This window comes from Euwallacea similis, chromosome 20, assembly GCF_039881205.1.
Source record: "Euwallacea similis isolate ESF13 chromosome 20, ESF131.1, whole genome shotgun sequence".
NCBI classification, from domain to species: domain Eukaryota; kingdom Metazoa; phylum Arthropoda; class Insecta; order Coleoptera; family Curculionidae; genus Euwallacea; species Euwallacea similis.
Genome location: NC_089628.1, coordinates 1,119,268 through 1,139,382, shown reverse-complemented (window position 1 = coordinate 1,139,382; position 20,115 = coordinate 1,119,268). Strand labels below are relative to the sequence as shown.

Here is a 20,115-nt window from a genome sequence, read left to right as displayed (position 1 = left end):
TGGTGTAAGACCAGTTCAAAGGTGCGCAAAGAACTTTTTCCAACTCAATTTCCGTGAGAACTAGTATCCCTCTTGGGAAATATTTATTTATCTGTGTTTCTGATTCAATTGCCAAAATCTTACCTCGGTCCCTTGATTTACATCCAACGCCCTTCTCGAGCCGATCCCTGCTGGGAACCCCGGTTCTCCTTCCGCCTCCTCACCAACCATGCTGATTCCATCATCAATGCCAACCAAATCTATTGCAAAATCCCCCGGATGAAGGTGTAACCAGCATAACTTGTTACACGCTTCCAATATAAGGCAAACAGAACCCGGCATTCTTCCTTAATGAAGACATCAACCACGGCAATGCGGCGCGCCACTGCCTTGCCCCCTCCCCTGCTTAATTCTGTTTCTGACCGTGGTCTTTCTTGGGATGGATTTCTAGTCAGTACCGAGACGCACTGGAACACGGAGTCAGTGTCTCACGTCAGGCCGATTTAGTATCGACAATACCGAAAAACGGGCTTCAGTGACGTAGCGGACTGTTGACTTTTTTGGTTTTGGTGATCGGTTTTTGAGAGAGTATTTGACTGGATTAGTTAAGTGGATTTGAGGACTTTGTTTCGGCTATGATGAGGGGTTTGCTCGATGTAAGTTAGCATTGGGAGATGGCATTTTAGACCTCTTGTTGAGAGGCGGGACAGACACCTACTGGATGGGTCTACTGAAAGCTTTAAAAAAGAGCGGCAGAAAGTGCGAGTTATGCAGTTGTGGGCAATAATGTGTTTTTGGGGCTTCTGATTACCCTTTAAGAACTCAATGTCCTGTTGCTCTATGGAAGATATTTTCATGGAGCAGCTAACGAAGAGAGAAAATAATACGCGTTCCTGAGGGTAATAAGAGCTATTTCACTGCATCATTGCGCTAGTGGTAGTTTCAAGAGATTGTGGTTTTGGGTACCATTTTTTTACGTTTATGCCATTTTTTTACTGACCCATGGCTGACTTTAAGACCTTTTTTGATTAAAGGGGTTTCTGCTTTCTGAACATGTAAAAGATTAGGTGTCCTTAGTTGACTGCAGGAACCTACAAAAATAGTACCTCTTATTATCTTAAAATATGTAGTATTGGGTGCCAGTTTTTATTAAAACCTTTATTTATTTTGATAACTGCGATTACTCAGTATTCAGATTATGCAATAGCAAATTATGCAGCTAGTTAGGAAATGCATAAGCTTACATGCCTAGAGGGATGCTGCGGAACGAGCGAAGCAAGACATGACACAAGTTATATAAAAGAGCATTTCCTAATGAGTTTCATACATGATTTTTCCAAATTTTGCTGCACGAGGATGAAATCGTAAGAAAATAGCATACATTAGAACATATTCTAGCTACGCTTTGTATCTGGTAGCACCGCAGCAATCATTGTTCTTACTAGTTCTATTTGTTAACTGTTTTCATTATGCAACTAGTTGCGAAATGAACCCCCTTTATTCATTGGTTTCGATTAAGGAAACTGTCACTTCATATGCCAAAATTGGAAAAGTGTTTTTTAAGTTGAATACTTCTTTGCGGGTCGTTGTAAGCGTGCGCTCAGATTATTTTCATAGAGCGGGTACAGGGTGCGACAAGTTATAACATACAGCAACACTATATAGCTGGAATATTCACACGTAAAGGTGCAGCGAATGCTGCACCTTCAAAGTGAGCAATGCCCAGGCTCAGTTACAACATTTCTATGTGGTTAAAGTTGCCACCAGATTAGTAATTTGACTCAGTCAAGACAGTTTTCCCATATTGTCCAAAAATACAAAAAGCGAAGATTTCAAGTTAACTGCAAGCTAATTTTCACAGAAACGTTGAAATAAGGCCTAACTATTGGTGAGTTTCTACGAAAATTAATCTGATGTTAAAATCAACAGCATATTAATAATTTGGCCCTTAAAAATATCAACTCTATGTTATAACTTGCTACTTAATTGTTCTAATAGTTCATCATTTTATCTTATTGTCCAAGAGCTGTTTGAAAGAAGTCAAGGAGGGCATTGTAACACTGAAGCACAGTATCTCCTAAAAAAGTTCAGAAATACGTCTTTCGTGTTGCAACCCAAAAGAAGGAGCCTAAGGACCGAATTATTCCTGTTCTATTATCTTTAACGTCGGACTAATTTTCATAGAAACGCACGAATCGCCAGACTCTATTTCAAAATTTACTTGGAAATCAATCTTCCTCAATATCTTACGCAATACATCCCTAACAATAATCTACCAAAATCCGTGGAGAACCTGAAACAACTTCCCTCAAATCAGGCTTTTTGATTTCAGTCCTACCTCTGCAGTTAGCCATTACTGATGCCCGAAAAGCACGACGGCACAGGGGGCGGATTGACCACAACCGCGCCGCCTCTGATGCCTTTTCCAGGGGGCCCCTACGCCGCGTTTCAGCCGGGCCCCCCAGCGCCGCCCCCACCGGATCGCTTTCCGTGGCCTCATCAACCTCCACAGGGATTTCATCCACCTCCAAGGTAAGTCTGTTCTGATTGGAACTTTGAGAGGAGGTACGGCTTAATTAGATTGAGGACTTGTTGATTTTTTATCATCATATCTCCTCTTTTGCTTGTAAATATATTTAATTTGAAATGCTTTCGTTATACAGAGCGATCCACTATATTTGACCAAATAGATATTTCCGTTGTTGTCAGTTCGACGAAAATTTTAAAATTAGTGAACTTTATATCAGCCCAAAACTACAAGTCCGCGCAGCCCCGACTACCCCCACAAGCACTAAAACTGAATCAAAAGTGAAAGCAAATTCCTCACGAGTTCTTATATAGGACCAGATGCAATCACAGATATTTTCTTACTAAATTAATAAACGATTACTAATAATCCTTTTTTAGCATTTACGCAGAAATAGATACAATGAATATGAAGTAAGTAGTAAAATAAACAAAAACTTACCGGCCAATCTGCTTTGTAATTACTCCATTGATTGCAATTTGTAATCAATTTTTAATTAAAATTAAGTATAAATAGCCATAAAATACATTAGTCAATTGAAGGAATTAATAAAAAACGAGGTTTTGTTTCAAATTTGAGTCAATGTCAACATTGTGTGATTTGTGACCGTGATGTGATTGAGCGACTGCAAAATCACTTTCAGCAGGTGTGTAATTGCGCTTGCTTCATCAGAGCGTTTTCTCCAACTAAAATTTAATAATAAAATTTTTAATCATGTTTGACTTTTATTCATCTGTCAGAACTGTCAAAATTGTCATAAAAAAAGTTAGAAAAGATAGATTAGAAAAAAGGGTTAGAAGAAGAGGAAGACAAACAGGAATGTTAATGAGAAAGTAATAGTGACAAAATGGAGGTCTGTAAGAAAATATATTTGTGACCATTCCATAGATTGTAATGAAGGATAGAACGGGAAAGACTTCAAGAAGGAGATGAATAGAAGCAACTGCTTCGAGGGTTAATACTCCCTTCGACGTTGAAAACTAGACTGTTTGCTTCAATGGGAAAAGAATTTACCAAATATTACGAAACAGTTTAGTTTTTGTTCTTATTAAGCTGTTTCTCTCTGATATCTATCTCTTCTCTGCTTCGAACTCTGATCTGACTAGGAGATCAACTTTCTGCGTTTAGTTTATCTTATTATTAAACCATTTTTCTTAGAGACTTAATCTTCCTTCCAATGATACAAATTATCGATTTACAGAAAGGTCCGCCACGCTATCTAGAAGAAGAATTTGTTCTTTAGTAAAAATCAATTTAGATATTCTATTTAGAACGACATTCTTGAAATGCCGACTCTGTTTTAACACAGTCGTTAATGTGTTTGTTATTTTCGTTGTTCCGGTCTTAAGTTTTAAATAAACCCGCAGATGTGCTGGAAAATTGGACGCCGAGTCTATGAACTGTGTACACATTTATTGTGTCTGACCGATTCTGATCGGTTGCGCTTGCGGTAATATTGAATTTTACATAACAAAGTGCATGTGGGACTAATAAATATTAAATACGAATGAGAGATGGGACAGTGCGTTAGGAATACCAAAATTGGGTGTGTAAATCGCTGCCACCATCTACTGTATCTCCCTTCACCCCACCATGTCCTTCGGACATCTTCATCTGGTGGAAGGCTGGACTTTGCCCGCCCATCATAAGATCGGCGCGATTTGTTTGATTCTGCTCATATCTCAATCACGGCCGATGCAGCGAGTTGCACAACTCTTCTTGTTCTTCTTGCTGTATTTCTTCGACCCACCTGTCGTGCCCCGGGGGGTAATTATGCACCATTTCGCCAATGCAGCCCGTTCGCAAATTGCGATATTCGCTCTCCTTTTTCTACTCCAATCTTCCACCCTTCCGACCATGGGTTTATTTACTACCACGTAAACAGAGTGATTAGCACCTCGAAGGGTTAATTGTAGCATGGGGCTCTATTTTTATGGGCTAGTTATTACTTCCGGCTTTTACCACGCCCATATAACGCAACGTTATAAATTTACACCCAAGCTCACAAATCCTTCAGATTTCGGCGAACGCATGATCCCCTTTGTGCGTGGCAGGGACTTCGGATTTCAAACATACTGCCTAAAAGTGCATTCTTGACACTCCACCGGACAAGCGACTGTGAATAGGGCATACAAAGGCTCATAGGTGGGTTCCAGGTACAGGGCCTAAGCCCATTGTTGTGAAGAGTTTACGGGCAGGCCGTTTCCCGTATTTGATCGGTGGTCATGAATAGATGAACGCCGCATTAGAACACAATAATGTGTTTGTGTTTCTTTTCATCTATTGAGATCTTCTAGGGAATCCTAACTAGATCACTCTAATGGTCAAATTACACGAAGAGCGGTGTTACTGAATTAAATGCGTACTTTCTTCGTCATAGCCTATCATCAATTACGAAGTTGGTGAGCCGAGCTCTAGTAAAAATGCCGAGACAAAGGCAAGTAAGACACGTCCGCGGCTAATTAGCACTCAATCTACCATATGGGCGCTTAATGAAGCAATTTTCATGCAATTATCAAATAAAAATAAGCTGCATTCAAGGAAGCGATTGAACGTTGCGTTATTAGTTTACTGCAAATGGTAAGAAGACATTGGCATTGCAGTCACGCCGATTCCAGCTAAATGACTATAGATAACTTAATTTGCACGTGCTATGCCTATATTGTCTCTCTAGCAAAACACATGTTGTTTGTAACTGATCATCGCACTCGTCAACGTCTCAAAAGTTGTTACCACCGAAAAACCGAAGAACTCAAGCAAATGCTTTCTTCGGCCGATGGGCCAATGTCATCGGGTCTTTAATTGCCGCCTCCGGAATGAAATTAACTCCAACTTTATGGTATATTCGTTGACATTTTCATCCGGCGATTACAGAGAGGCGACAGTTTACAAATATTTTAAAGAATAATTAAAGCTGAAGGAGTATATTGAATTTAAATCGGCCATGTTTTTTACGGCGGAAACGCGCATTGTTTACTATTCCTATCAAGCTATTAGTTATATTGCATATCCCGTATCCGGCTTAAGAAGTAAACGTTCCGTAATAGATTCCAAGAGCAACTAGGAGGTTGTTGTCGTAATATAATTTTATTGTCGGCTAAACGAGGAACAAGTTCAACATTTCAGTATCATCTTTGGCTTTAAAACAAATCGTTTTTCATTCATTTTTTTTCGTTCTTTTTTCATTCTTTCTTTCATTTTTTTCCATTCTTTCTTTCGTTTTTTTCTATTTTTGGCAAAAACATTGTCCCCTTGGAACAGTTGCCAGGACTTCCATGCATCGGCCCCATAGTATAACTGAATGCCTCATTCACAGATAGGAATTACATTCTGTGTTTTCCTATTTATGGTTTCCTATGGTATTCCCGAGTTACTGGCTAGGAACGCGTCTTAAGTCATGATTAATGATTACTACAAATAAGGAAAATTCAAGTCTCATGGTGTGAGTGGCGTTTGCGCCAAAGTGCTAAAAGAGGGCCTGGCTCTAGAAAAAGGAAAAATGTACAGGATGTTTTCGCAACAATAAATTTGTTGCGGTGTAGAAATTAGATCCAATAGGGCGTGGAAATTAGCCGACGCGTATTGATCCAGACAGCAGTTATGGCTACAGCTTTCCTGTATGGATTAACAGCTTTCTCGATTTTCTACTTTCTTTCATTCAGGCCTACAAAATACCCACGACCCATTCATGTTTATTACTTGCTAATTAGTAACATTTACAAGTTTATTACCTCACGAGTATTTGTCATGGTCGCTACTTAAACCTCGAGTACATACTTACTACCGCCAGGAAGATAATATGCGTTTTGGCATTATGAAAAGCACAGTGCGGTAATAGAGAAATTAAATTTGCGAAGTAAATAAAGCAATTCCGTAAGCAAAGAGCGCGAGCGAGCTGGCTCGACCGAAGATGGTTTTGCCGATTAGCAGTGAAAAATGGCGGCCGCTTCGTTATTAATGACGAAGTCCGAGCCGGTGCAGCCTGGTCAATATTAAACGTAATCCAAGTCCCCCTGATAGCTCTAATGCCTTTTTATGAGCCACTCTTCAGGCTTTGTTCCCCATTGTTCTTGAATCTTCAATATCCAGTTCTCTTTGCTGCCATTTGGTTGAATCTAAGTCACCATCGTTTATTTAAAAATGTTAATAGCGAGTAACAACCCAACGGGAGAATCTAATTATAATGTTTATACAAGTGATGGTTTTATCAGACCGCATGTTCGCGGCGGGGCCCCAATGGGCATGTTTCGCTTTCAAATTATGATATCGGATTTCAAATGGGTTTTCCATCGGTTGGGTGCGTAGCTGTGCGAGTACCGCGAGTCTTATCATCTACGCACATTCGCAGGTGATTATCAACGTGCGAGTTGATGAAGGTCGGGAACGAACAAATAAATTAACCGCTACTCGAATTTTAAGACAAATACACATGAGTAAACTTTGTTCAAGCTTGGTTCAATATTTATATTTGCCGAGCTACAATTCGATTACTTTGACGAGAAGGAGATTAGCTTTTCCAGCGGCCTTGTTTGTTTTCAGGTGTTAACTGTTTGTTCAGCATTGTCGCGAGTAATCCGGCCTATAATTAGCTCTTTAATGCAACTTCGGACTTTTACCTGAGCTTGACCGTACGGGTCCCGCAACCCCACAAGCCATGCAAAGTAGCCGTAAATAAAACGTGCCTAGAATTGAAAGATTTATCTGCTGGTAGCATCGCGAAAGATAGTGTTTCCTCAAACATAAAGAGATCATGACTCGGTTGTCCGTCTTGTAAACAAGCCCTGACATTTTGACCCAAGAATCCCGTAGGCGCGGAAAAAGACATTTATCTACCCCCGTGAGCGGTGTAGCGCACAGAATTATACAGATCCCTAACAGAGATACCTTTGAGATAGAAGTTTGAGAATGAACGTTGACCGAAAGCCAGTTTCGGTTGGGTTATTTTTTTTTGCGCCGGTCGAGGCGCGTTTCTTAGAACGGCCCGGCCATAAATCAGCGGGTCCCCCCGACCAGGGTACTCGACGGCCCGCGGTAGTTGATCTCGGGACTTGATTTAGTTGTCTCGGTTTCTCGTGGGCGGGTTTGTTTGCATTTATACACACAACCAACATTTTTCTTGATTGCCCTTATTGAGGCCTGCCAATTGCCCTGTTATTTGTCCAAATCCGCACAAGAGAAAGTTGATCTAACAACACCGGAGAAACACGTCGGCAGTGGTTTGGCTCCCTTGATCGAGTGGATTTGGACCTGGGTGGTTTCGGTCCCTTAGCGATTTTCGGAATGTCTGGAAGTATTCAAAATCCCTCAGACGGCTTTTCGACGGTCCACTTCTCAGGCTCTGCAAATATCCAATAAGTTCCTGGCTCTGCCAAGTCCAAAAATTGGGCCGCTTTTCCGTGAAATGTTTCTGTCTTACCTAGAGATACTTCTCGAATTCCTTTTTGGGTAGTTGTAACACCCTTAGACGTTCTTCGTTCCTTTGCTCGATTTTGAACGGGCCGTTTGGGGAGTAACCCCTGGTCTGAGCGCAACTTTTGAACAAGATATGTAACTTATGGCTGGAAAAATGCAAGTTGAAACGTGCTCATTAACGAGGCATGATATCTCACGTGACGCGCCAGGAGCATGCTTCCACCTTCATTTTCTCGCACGGTCTAGGATAGTTATAATTACGCAACATACCGGTCCCTTCTCCGCTCTTTTTCCAGCCCTGCTATTTCTCTTAAATTTCAATTAAGTCCCAGTAGTAGCGGGTTTAATGACCACTATTAATTGCTCGGAACTCGGTTTTACAAATTGTAGTATTATGCATATTTGTAAGCCAAGCGCGCTCCTGTTCCACTCTACTTAATCCGGTACCATTAGTGAGCCCAAGAAATAATTGGGTTCCATTTCCAACGCACATTTAGATTCTATTGATTATCCCACGTACTCACTCCTAGTAGGTGCAAAGCGTCTTAATTGCAACATTACAAAAGCCTGTTAACGCAAGCAATTTGGGTTCTTTTGGGCCCGGTGCGAGCCGAGGCGCATATGTGTCTTCGACAAACTTTTCCATCTTAGAACAAGCCCGAAGACCAGACGCCGGAAAAATGTTTCGTGGTATCGTTAATGGCTTACGCAACGTTTACAGCATGTAAATTATTAAATTCAACATTATTTAATTTCCACTCCGTTTAGTGAATGGCTTAGAGGCAAGAAATATCACATTGAGGGTTTGAATAGCACTGAAGGAAATGGAGAACAGATGCGCTTCCTAGGGGAGAACAACACCTTATCTTCTAATAGTTTATTTATACACCGAGAATCGATATAAACCAAAGGCTATCAAGTGACCTCGCATAAAATTAAAGCTTCCAGATAACATTGTCATGTTATTGTTTAGTGTTTTTTCAGTTTAGAAGGCACCGTCCTATTGTTGCCTAACGCTACCGCAGTCATGAACTCAAATCTTTCTCATGGGCATGAAGGTACAGCGATGGTTTTTGAAGTCAAGCGTATGATCCAAACATATTGTGGGTATCATCGGAACTGACAAGTCAATTAGCGAGAACGTTATCAACTGGGTGCTGCTCAACAGATCGTAAAGTGATTGATGAGACCCTGCTCTGTTCGCGTTATTGGCGCACACATTACTCAGATTATTGACCTTCTATTTATAATTACAATAACGCGAGATCGCAATTGACTGTTGCACACTCAACGCTCCAGCAATCTCGAGATTATTTAACAATTTTTTATGGGCAATTGAGGGATTGGGAGAAATAAAAAAATGAAAGTTATGGTAATGGTGGCACGTTACTAAAACAACTGGATGCCAGGGCGCTAATTGGAGGTAAATGGTGTTTGAGCTCGCATTTGCATTTGTGAGCTAAATAGCCCTCTAACTTGCCCACGCCGTTAAAAGCGATTTTTCCATAAGAAAAAATGCAATTTAATCAGTTGGCTTAAAAGGAATTACTGGCCTTGATTCTCTGTCTGCGTAGGTTCATTCTTTAAACCAGAGACAATTATCATTCGAGCAGCGACTCGATGTTAACGGACTCATTTGCAGACGCAGCTTTATCAAATAATTTTAGGCGATATCTCGCTAAATGAATTTTCCCTCAAATGAGATTCTACTGGATCCTCTTGGTCAGTAGATGAATCTTCTTTGATCGTGCGCCTTGCTGATGATTTAATGGGTTCTTCTGCGTGAACCGTCTGGGTTGTAACTTCGAGATGTGAATATTGCCGTAAATAATTTTAAGTACCTGTAGGCCTGAAGTTTCTCATGAATTTGATGTAGATGTCAGAGCCTAGAAAAAGGAAGAACGGTCACAACCATAATTAATTAGGGTGGATGAGGAAAAGATTGACTTATTATAGATCGTTAGAGTGCAGCGAAAATTCTCGGTTTCTACATTGAGGAAAACTCACAATTTTTTACTATAAGATTCTTATTCATAGCCTCGTTAATTGTAGAGAGATTGCGGTTAGGAGTTTTCGAATACTGCGGGTGATGAGAAGATTTTTAGCTGCTGAACAGTCCCAACGATGTTTCCAATACTCTGCGAGGTGCATTTAGGGCTATTTCCTCTTTAATTTGAAAAATGATTGTGGATATTCATGGCGACTTTTAGCGAAAACGAACAGAAATTTTTTGCGAGAAAAAGCTTAAGTTTGGAATTTTTAGCGTTTACGTAAAAATACGTAAAATGAATATAAAGTAAGTAATAAAATTACAAAACCGAGATTTGCAAGTAAAATTTGCGACTAATGGAATGGCTGCAAAGCAGATTTACTTGTAAATTTTCGCTTTTTATAGGTTTTATAGGTATAATAAACGTTGGCATTATTTCGAGCCGTGATTGAAGAAGGATTACGCCCTTGACCAAATAAAGCTTAAACTTGAGCTACCGGCGTAATCTTCTTACTCCAATCCTCTATACGTAAATAACTATTATTACTTACTTCATATCACTTCTGTGAAAAATACCCATTTAAGCATGCGGTTTTTCAAATTCTATTGCGAAATTATTGTAATATTAAGGTATTTTTTTAAATATTTTTGCAAATTACTCACAAATGGGGGGGAGATATAGGAATGGGACGTTAGAGGCCCAAAAATGCCAAAATTGAACAAGGAATAGAAGCGTTTTTGTGAGGCAATGTCCCTATAAACTTCTTGCTATATTTGTTTATGACGAATACCCTGTAAAAAATGTATACTTGATTATTTTATGAACTTTATAATTTAATACAAATGAATATAGCGTGTTAGAGGATTCAGCTAAATATGCCATATAAAAAAGTTGTTTGTTTTCTTTCTACAAGAAGCAGTTTTTTCCGTGACATGAAAATAAATCTCACAGTTTTTGATTTATTGGCTTGAAATTGTTCGTAGGGGGGTTGTTTGACAAGTAGTAAATTTATTTAAACAGGTATCTCAAACCATTTTCGAGGTACTTTCAATTAAGTTTTGTTGTGCTGCAGCTTCGCGAGTGCCTCGACATAATGAATTTACTAATATCGAGATGGGAAATATGGTTTATGTTTATGCGCAAAAACAAATTTTAGAAGTCGTCATGCTGTTAAAAGGTACCTGGAGCTTTATCCCAATAATAGACAACCAGATCATCGAACTTTCAAACGACTCTATGACAAACTGAATAAGACTGAATCGTTTCGTTCTAAATTGGATAATGAAGAGTCCAAAATTCTCACTGTAGATTCAGGAAAAGAAATCTTCGTTCGGATAATGGGGGCTCCAAAAACCAGCACCAGACGAATTTCTGAAGCAACAGCGAGGTATATTCAATTCAAGAAACAGCCATTCTTACAACTCAGAAATTCTCATTTAATGAGATCATTCACTTTCAACATGTATAGAGAGATATGACTTTGCGACCAGTAGAACATCTGGGGAAAGTGAAGGGAGATCGGTATTTCGATTTATTGAGAAACGACTTCCCTAGAGTTTTACAGCACGATTCTCCAACCTTAAGATATTTTTTTTGGTTTTTACAAGATGGCGTTCCTGCTCATTGCATGTAAAGAAGTATAAATTTTTCACTTTTGTGGATTAGTCGCGGTAGTTAACACCTGTGGACACCACGCAGTCTCGACTTAACCTTTTTAATTTCCTTTTGTCGTCATGCGCAGATATGGCCAATGAAAATATGTCTTCCTCTAGTTTTATTACTCGAACTTCTTTTGGTCTTTAAACCCCCTATTTTCGCATATCTTAAAAATGGCTTTCTCAGGCATACGCAGGCGGCTTATATTTCTTCATGGGATATGTCAGTTCTGTTGAAAGGTTAATCTGCCAAGGAATTGCCAGTACTAGACTTTTTTCAATCAAGATTTTTAATGATCCACGATGTCCAGGATTGATGACGTTGCCGCAGAGGTCTCTGCAAGGCACAGGCAATTGAAATAACAAGGCAGAGTTATGACTTTATGAGCGGGGCTATTTCGAGAATTCCGAGTCAAAACAAGCGGAGTAAAACGGCTTGGAACGAGGCGAGATCGCTCGCGGAGAACACAATACAACAAACACAACATAAACAAGCAGCGGCCGTAAACGGTCGAAATTCACACATGAGGCACGAAATCATATTTTAAGCAATGTCGTGTTCGCCATATTTACATTTCTCCGCCTCGACATCGACATATAGTGTTTGGTTTTGTTCCTTTTCCTTTCGGATATTTATTTGCGGAGCCGTGCTGATCACGGTCGGAGCGCGCATAAAAATTTTGAGCCAATTAAAGCTGCGTTAACATTCGCGGGTTAAAAAGCGAGAGAAATTAACCAAAAAAGGCATCCAGAAGCATATTGCCGAGATTACCTCAATAAGCGGTATGAAGAAGAAACTCTCATCCGACGGGAAAAAACTTGACCTGAGCAATCTCTTAGAATGACGGCCACGCACGGCTTCTCATCGTCCCCATCAAATTAAATCGATAACTTCTTCTGTCGGTCTTCGAGAGCACTAACCAGAACAGGGCGAGTTTTTGCCGATGCGAGATACACATATAAATTGTCATTATGCGCGTACAAGACATACCGAGCAGAATGTAGTTCTCAAAAATGATCCGGCAAACGTCACCGCAGGATAAAATATGATCGGGGCCCCGTGGAACGCGTACCGCCATCGTCTTGCCTGCCTTGTTTTTGTCACGGCCGTCGACGCTTTTTACCGTTGACGACGTTTTCGGGTCTTCAGCTGGTACAGCCCTCGACTTGCAGTTTTCGTGCAAACGGATCGATCCTAGCAAATCTGGAAAGCTAATCAGCAATAGGAAAAACTCGAGTGCGCGTCTGTTTACCTATGAGGCAAGCCGTCAGCATCTAAAAGTTATATAAGCCGGCGGTAAGAAAAAGGCAAAAATACCATTTGCCGGACCAGATCTGGGCTGGCTGCATTATGCATGGGCATCGACAAAAACCAGCTCCCAAGAACAAACGACCATTGTTATCGTGCAGACGGGCTGGTAAAAAAGTCGGGATAAAGTTATATTTGTCAAATATGCTAATTACCGCGTACATGCGAAAGTCTAATTGAGTCGGACCTGTATAATGAGAGCCTAAATAAAAAGGCTAAAATTAATTAGCATTTGAATGGCGGGCCCAGTACGAAAACCGGCTCGAGGGCCCAAAAAATCATGATGTTCAATGGGCAAGAAAGCCGATTAATTTATGCGTCAAAAATTGCCCCGCTCGACTAATGCGTTTTTAATTACGGGCAAGTTGTTGACTGCGAGTTTATTACAATTCACCTGTGCAGCACTGCGTGGAGAATCCGAGCCATAATAAATCGCTTTTTTAAATTATTGTTTACACTAGTGCTCCCGAAGTGGAGTAAATCAAACAATAAAAATGGAGTCATTTCACTTAATGTTGCATAAAACCGCTTATTTAATAAACCGAACAGATTAACATAAAAAATAAACGAGTTCCCGAGCCCGGAGAGAGAGAGAGAGAGCCCGAGAGGAGATCTTAGCCGCAGATAGGATAAGTGTTTTGAATCTTCAATGCCTTATTCATGGCAGACCATAAATAAGGAAATGTCTTAATCTTTGGGAACGCAGTATATTTTGTTTTATGGCGAGATAAGTCACCTCCGAAAGAAAAACGAAAAAGACTGTTTCGACATTAAAACGTCATTTTGATTTAGATTTTTCGGTGGGTCCTTGGGCCGTGTTGTCGCTTCTGGAGATAATTGCCCAATTAGTGAAGATAGAGAATGGTTTAGCTGAAAAAACCGCTTTATCCGGCCTGGCCCATTTTAACCGGGCTGTGACAGGAGAAGAATAAACAGAACTGTAACGCCTGCTGTGAACCGAAGGTACTAAAAATTCCGGTCCGAGGTTGTTAAACCTATAAAGCGCACTTTTAGCGTCGATAAATATTGCTCCACTGCATTGTACAGCGGATGTGGTGCGAAGAGTGGTGGTCTTTAGCAAAACTCTATAAATATAAAAGCCGAGAAAATCAAAGCTGACCCATATCTCTGCGGCCCCACCAAAACTCCCCCCTAATAAAAGCCAACTTTTCGATGTAGTCATAATTAACTTTACAACAGGTGCCTGCAGTAAATACTGGCGGCGCTCATTCCATCCCAAATTGCACCCATTAACAAGTCCATCGCAACAGCCCAGAATATCCGCTCTATTGCTGGAAGCCATAGTTCCGAGAAATCCGGGCCCTTCCCTGGTACTTCGGGCCCTTTTAGACCTGAAAACTGCTTTCTGGGAAACGTGGCTTTCAGAAATTGTCTTCTTGAATGACGCAGCGATATCTTCTTGAGGGTTAGCATATGCAAACCGTAACGATCCATGCAGTTTGCTTCAATTTTATTGGTTCAGTCAAAGTACCCACTCGAGGGTCTGGTTTGAAGATAAGAGTGAAAAAAGAGATTTATGGATTAAGTATGGGAAGGGACAAAATTGGGGAAAAGTGCAACGCATCTGAAATAATTTAAGTTACTAAATAAACTGAGGAAAAATCAACAGGGTGTTCGAGAAACAACGTTACAATTGTATATTAGTTAGAGTATGGTGGATAAGTGTGTAATGAATAGAGTGGTTCAGTTAAACTTAATTTTATTCCTGTTCAAAATTTTCTGCAAAGGAATTTTCAACCCAGAATTGATTTCTGCAATTTGTTACAGCAAATAAATACCCTTTTAATAAGAGAATATCGCGTTCGATATGAATTTTCAATTGATGGGTAGTGTGGAATTTCGGGACTAATTCTTCCGCCAAAATAGAATGGGACTTGAGATTTTTAAGAAACAATGTATTTCTAGTTTTGGAGGATATTCCACAATTCTTAATGTAATATTTTTCGTTTATGCAAGACGGCGCTCCTGCCCGTTGTCCAACACATGCAGGGGAGTTCTTGAATACAAATTTCCCATATTGATAGATTGGTCAGGGTAGGGAACATGTGTGGCCACCACGATGTCCGGACTTAAACCCATTGAATTTTCATTTTTTTTAAGTCAATGGTGTGCAAATCCTTACTTAAAGCAGAGAGAAGTTACAGAATAAAAAAAACTTAAATGTTTTGTAGAAAGAAAACAAGCAATCTTTTCATAAGGCTGAATCACTCTATTTTCTATACGTTATACTCATTCACACCAATGTCTGTGGGACACATGGTATTCCCTGATCTCCTCTCAACAGCTCCACCTTTGCAGAAGCTCTGTCCCAACGATCTTACGAACCCTTTTAACTTCCCCGATTAATTAACATTTCAGTGCGATATAGCTTATTTAAAGCACAGTTCGTTAAAATTAAACAGCTAATTGCTCTTAACCAAAAAAGACGTCTCTCTCGCTGCAAATTGTTCTCGGAACCACTCGGCAATTAAGGGGGCCCAAACAAAAACTCGTCCTTAATTTGCAAGTTTTACACACGTGCAATGGAGGTTATTAGTTCCAAGTTAGAAAAGCGACACGGAGAGCGTCGCGAAATTGAACTGAAAGGGGCCGTAATAGAATAATAGTTGTCAATCTCCGACACCCGATGCGGTTCCTTCAACAAATAAAACGACGATTAAAAAGAATTACTAAACGAAATTCTCGAGAGCGCGCCCCCCTGGCCCGGAGAGCAATTTACCCGAGATGAACGTCACTCATCAGATGATAAATTAACTAAAAATTAGAATTAATCATCTACAGGTGCCTTCAGAAATCTAAATTATCTCCTCGGGAGAGGCACTTGGCGTAGTTTTGACAAGCCTTTAATAACAACATCACTTATCACTATTAATGCTGCCTCTGAAGCAGCACAGTTTTTCACTAATTTTCCGTCTTTTTGCATATAACCTTGAAGCTAATCAGCTTAAGCAAGGTATTTATTCAAACCGCCGCTGGTCCATTACACGCCCAAATGAACAACCAATAATACTCCCTTTATGGGTTGCATGATTTGGCAGTACTTGTGGAATTTTCTAAAGGTACCTGGTATTGTGCACCTCGAGATGAGCGTTCTTGAACCGCGGCAACAAAGAAACCATCCTTCGGATAATGACTTCATCATAACTGAGCAATTTGCCCGCCGAAGATGGTCATTATGCAATGCGGGGTCTCGATCTTCGTCCGTTCTTTGGGAACGGATATGGGATTGTTTTGTTTGAATAAGAAGAGCTTAATAGCTTTATTTCGAGTATGCTGATTGCTCTTAATCCCCTTGCAAAATTGATCTGTTTTCCTAGTTGAGGTACCCTCATAGCATCAATGGTAACAAAATGGCGCCCGAGCCGGTCGTAAAAGGAGATTGCTTCAATCTCGACTACCGCAATCACATCAACGGAATCCTCTTAATTATTCCATCGGCGATGGCCAACAACTCGCTAGGGTCCAGTTCTGGTCTGTTCTGCGGCTTTGGTAAAAAAAGGGCGCCCGCTGGGCTGCTCAATCGCGCGATCATTTAACAACTTCAAAGGCGGATTGGCCGCGTAGAGGTTCATCTATTTGGTTAATGATTGGGCAGTTTTCCTCTCGTTGTTCCTCTGTACACGTGTAATATTAGATATGTACGCAGCCATTAGAGAAGGGAATAAAGTCCAAGTAAAGCCGTGGCGGTTCTCGTCCAATTAGCTGGCAAGATCCGATCAAAAGATCGTCGGCGGATCGATCCGTGTTCGAACAGATCGATTGACGCCGTGATACCTGACCGCCATTTGTTTTCCATGGCAGCGGCGCATTGTGTGTAAATTGAAAAAGGGAACTTCGGAACTCACTTCTTGATTATGTGTCCGCCGGTTACGCGGACGACAGATACATCCAACGGCACAACAAGTTAATAGTGACCCTGGGAGTGTGTTGTTCTGAGAGCAATCGGCTGAAGAAGCTCTTGTTAACCACTGCTCCTTAAACGCGTAATTGGGCAGAGGAGCATGTAGCCAGAAGCTTATTAAATTAATACCATTCATTTCAGGAAATTTTAAAGGTGAATATGGCAAAGTAGCAACAACGTTCCTTCTCTTTGATCATAAATCGGAGAGAAATTCAAAGTAATAGAGCACGAGCATACGAGATCACTTTTCGATCAGATCAAACAGATCGATCTTCACAAACAACTTGAACCGCAAGATGTTTCATATGTTCTTTTCCTGAAAATTGCGGATTTTCTACTTTTTTGCGGCTGCGCAACTTTCTTTCCAACCCTCCGTCGTTCTCGAGATCCCAGTGATGTAATCGAATTTGAAACGACCTGCGCATCGCGCTTTTTGTTTTCGACCTTGAGATTATGCATCATATGTTTTATGACGAGTGTAAAACTGTCCCTGAAACCAGTTTACAATTCTCAAAAAATGTGGCCCGTCAAAGCAGCTGAATTGTAAATTCACAACCCAAAACCAGTCACAATAAATTTTTTACCACGGGGAGAACGCATTAAACATTAAACTTTTCTCGGGTACTTATACACAGACCATTTGGTGTCGCAAGCGAATGCAACAATTGTTAAAAGATCCCGTCGTTAATCTTAGCCAAACGTGAACATTATAAACTAAAATAATAGCTTGTTAAATTTTATAACTTAATTCGATCCATGTCCATGGAACCAGGATTGGAGGGCCCTCCTGCAGCAGTGGCGGCTGCTTCGCCGGGGCTCAACCCCAATTATCCAATTATTGCACGACGAATTTCCCATAGTGGATGGGAGTGGTGCGCCGCTGGTTCCACGTTGGAATGCAGCTCTATTATGGAATCAAGTTCCACAAACACACGCATTAACACGGCCGGGCCGCTCTCCAATTTACATCTCAATATTTATCCTCTTTTACGAGCGGTAATCGTCCGGTCGTACCGACTTACCTGCCCAGGGCTCATTATCGACCACGGCAGCACTACTGTTTATTTTCCTCCTGCGCTGCCTGTTTTCATTAGGAATCATAACACTCGTCGAGTGTCACTTCTGGACGTACTATTCGTCCTTTTTTTCGTCAATCCATACCCCTGATTGTTGTGTGTGTTGGTTTTTGACCGAATATCGTCATGGGTTCCTGGTACCACTTGCGTACCACTTGGTTATGTTTGTAATCACAAAGAATTTATATCAGTGAAGCACACCTGAACTTTGACCACCTAACTTCGTCTTCATGAACTCATGGAAGTACTTGTTCAAGTTAGTAAATTGGAGAAAATTTCTGGTACTAAATTCGTGGTGTGTCCCATGAATTGACACCAAAAGTGTTAAAACAAACGGCTTAAATGTTGATAAAAGTTTTGACTTTAATTGTTATTCTTCCACGACCACAAAATTCCGTTAATGCAACGTATGTTCTATGACGTCCTTATGATGTAAAGCGCTTAAGTTTATTTTTGGTTGAGTCGTCGCTGTCAGAACGACCAATAAATCATGTGATGCGCACTGCACGATATTTCAGAGAATGAATGTTAACATGGATGTTCATAGACATGGTCCAAAATCAACTTTTCCCTAATCGAATTCAAGTTTCCCACGAAAGGAGGAAATTACTCACAAATTACCCATAATTAGACATAAAGACATAATATGTCTTACAATTAATGAAATTGTTGACGCCTACTTGCAAATTTAGATAATACAATCTGCATATGATTATAGTGCTTAGCAAATTCCCACAGAGTACCATTAAGGTCTCCCTCTAATTGCATGTTTTGGATCCCGAATATTAATTGCCTGGTCAGAGATTATCTTAACTCATAGATAACTACGTTCGTGGCAAATAGGTGCCCTTAGTTAAGTCGAGAAAAATGGCCACAACTTAGAACATGCTTTGAGGATTATAGGTGAGTTCCCGCAACTTCTGGTTATTTTTTTCCATTCGGCTATTGCCGTTTTAAATTTCTTCGCATGCTAAATCTTCGGCCGCATAATTTTTGCGGTGAAACCTACCGAGAACAATTTAAAAATGGTAATTCGTCTACCGGACCCGCTAAATACCTTATAAGTTTCATGTTACCGGTTGGCCGGTAACTCGAAACCGTGGTTGCAAAGTTTTTTCGCCCGATTACCCGTTCGGAGGATCGGGTTACCGAAAGTACGATAGTTCGATTATTGAAAATATGCCAATTTTTGATGGTATGCGGTGTGGTCCGAAGTGGTGATGCGTATGTAGGGATCTTGCAAACTGTACAAGGTGCAGTGGCTTGGGCAAGGTTTTGGAGGATTTCGTAGGAATCGTTTTCATTTTTCGAAGAATTTTCCCATTTTTCAAGAATATTATTAAATCGGCCATGCGTTTCTCCCAAATCCCTAAAACTTTGCCTATTGACCCTATTGATACCTCTTACAGCTTTCAACATCCCAATACGCGCACAACCAGATTGGATTTCAGTTTATTTGCATGAATCCTATTAACCAGAATTCGAACATTCGGTACCTTCGTTGTCTCCTATTCAAGAATCTAAAGTTATTCTCTTAAAGAAAAAATTGGGCGCCCTCCTGATATTTTCGAAAATCCCTTAATATCGCCATTTTGAATTCGAACGTTAACTTGCGACACTGAATTTACTTGCAATGTGCTCGAATTGCAGACCACAGTTCTGGTTAGTTCCGGTTAATCCGGGTTGTTAATCATATTTTGCGCTGCTCTTCGAGCGAACTTTCTGATTGTCCTAATTTAGAGATAGTAATAAGCCCGCTATAAAATGTTCCTTCAGCCTCAAGGAGGGACACATCGGCACGCAAAAAATGAAGCAAATTAAACGTAAGGGTTTCGTGTTTCATATTAAAAAACGTCGATATTAAAAATCGAGGCCACCACGCCAATACGATGACCGAATATTTTAACAACTTTATCGCATAATAATCAACCCGAATGTCTCACTTAACGTTAATTTGCATGCAAATCGCGTGATGTGGGGCCAGCAGAGAAAACGGACCTCGTTCCACGTTTCGGAACATCTTCCAGCCATTTTTTAACGACGAGTCAAATCGAGCAAAGTATGTTCGAGTGGCGCAAAAAGCAACAATGTCAAAGTCGCAAGACGGACAAGTTCGATAACATTGATCGAATATTGGGCAAAAGTAAACAAGCGGTAATTGACGCGACGGATGCCGTCAGGTAGCAGATAGACACATTGAGCGGGCGCAAAAAGAGCCCCTAATTGGGGCCCAGTCAGCAAATT

General features: G+C 40.6%; 1 protein-coding gene across 2 annotated transcripts in view; it reads left to right on the top strand.

Annotated features, from left to right (window-relative positions):
• The first annotated feature begins 296 nt into the window (after positions 1-296).
• ci (cubitus interruptus) overlaps positions 297-20,115 on the top strand; it is a 43,272-nt gene continuing 23,453 nt past the window's right edge. Inside the window, exons 1-2 of one of the 2 annotated variants that reach the window (XM_066400292.1) lie at positions 297-635; positions 2,312-2,511. In XM_066400292.1, coding sequence (XP_066256389.1) covers positions 2,339-2,511 — 173 coding nt within the window. In that variant the 5' untranslated portion in view covers positions 297-635; positions 2,312-2,338. The remainder of the gene's footprint in view (positions 636-2,311; positions 2,512-20,115) is intronic. The other variant, XM_066400291.1, reaches the window with a different exon arrangement.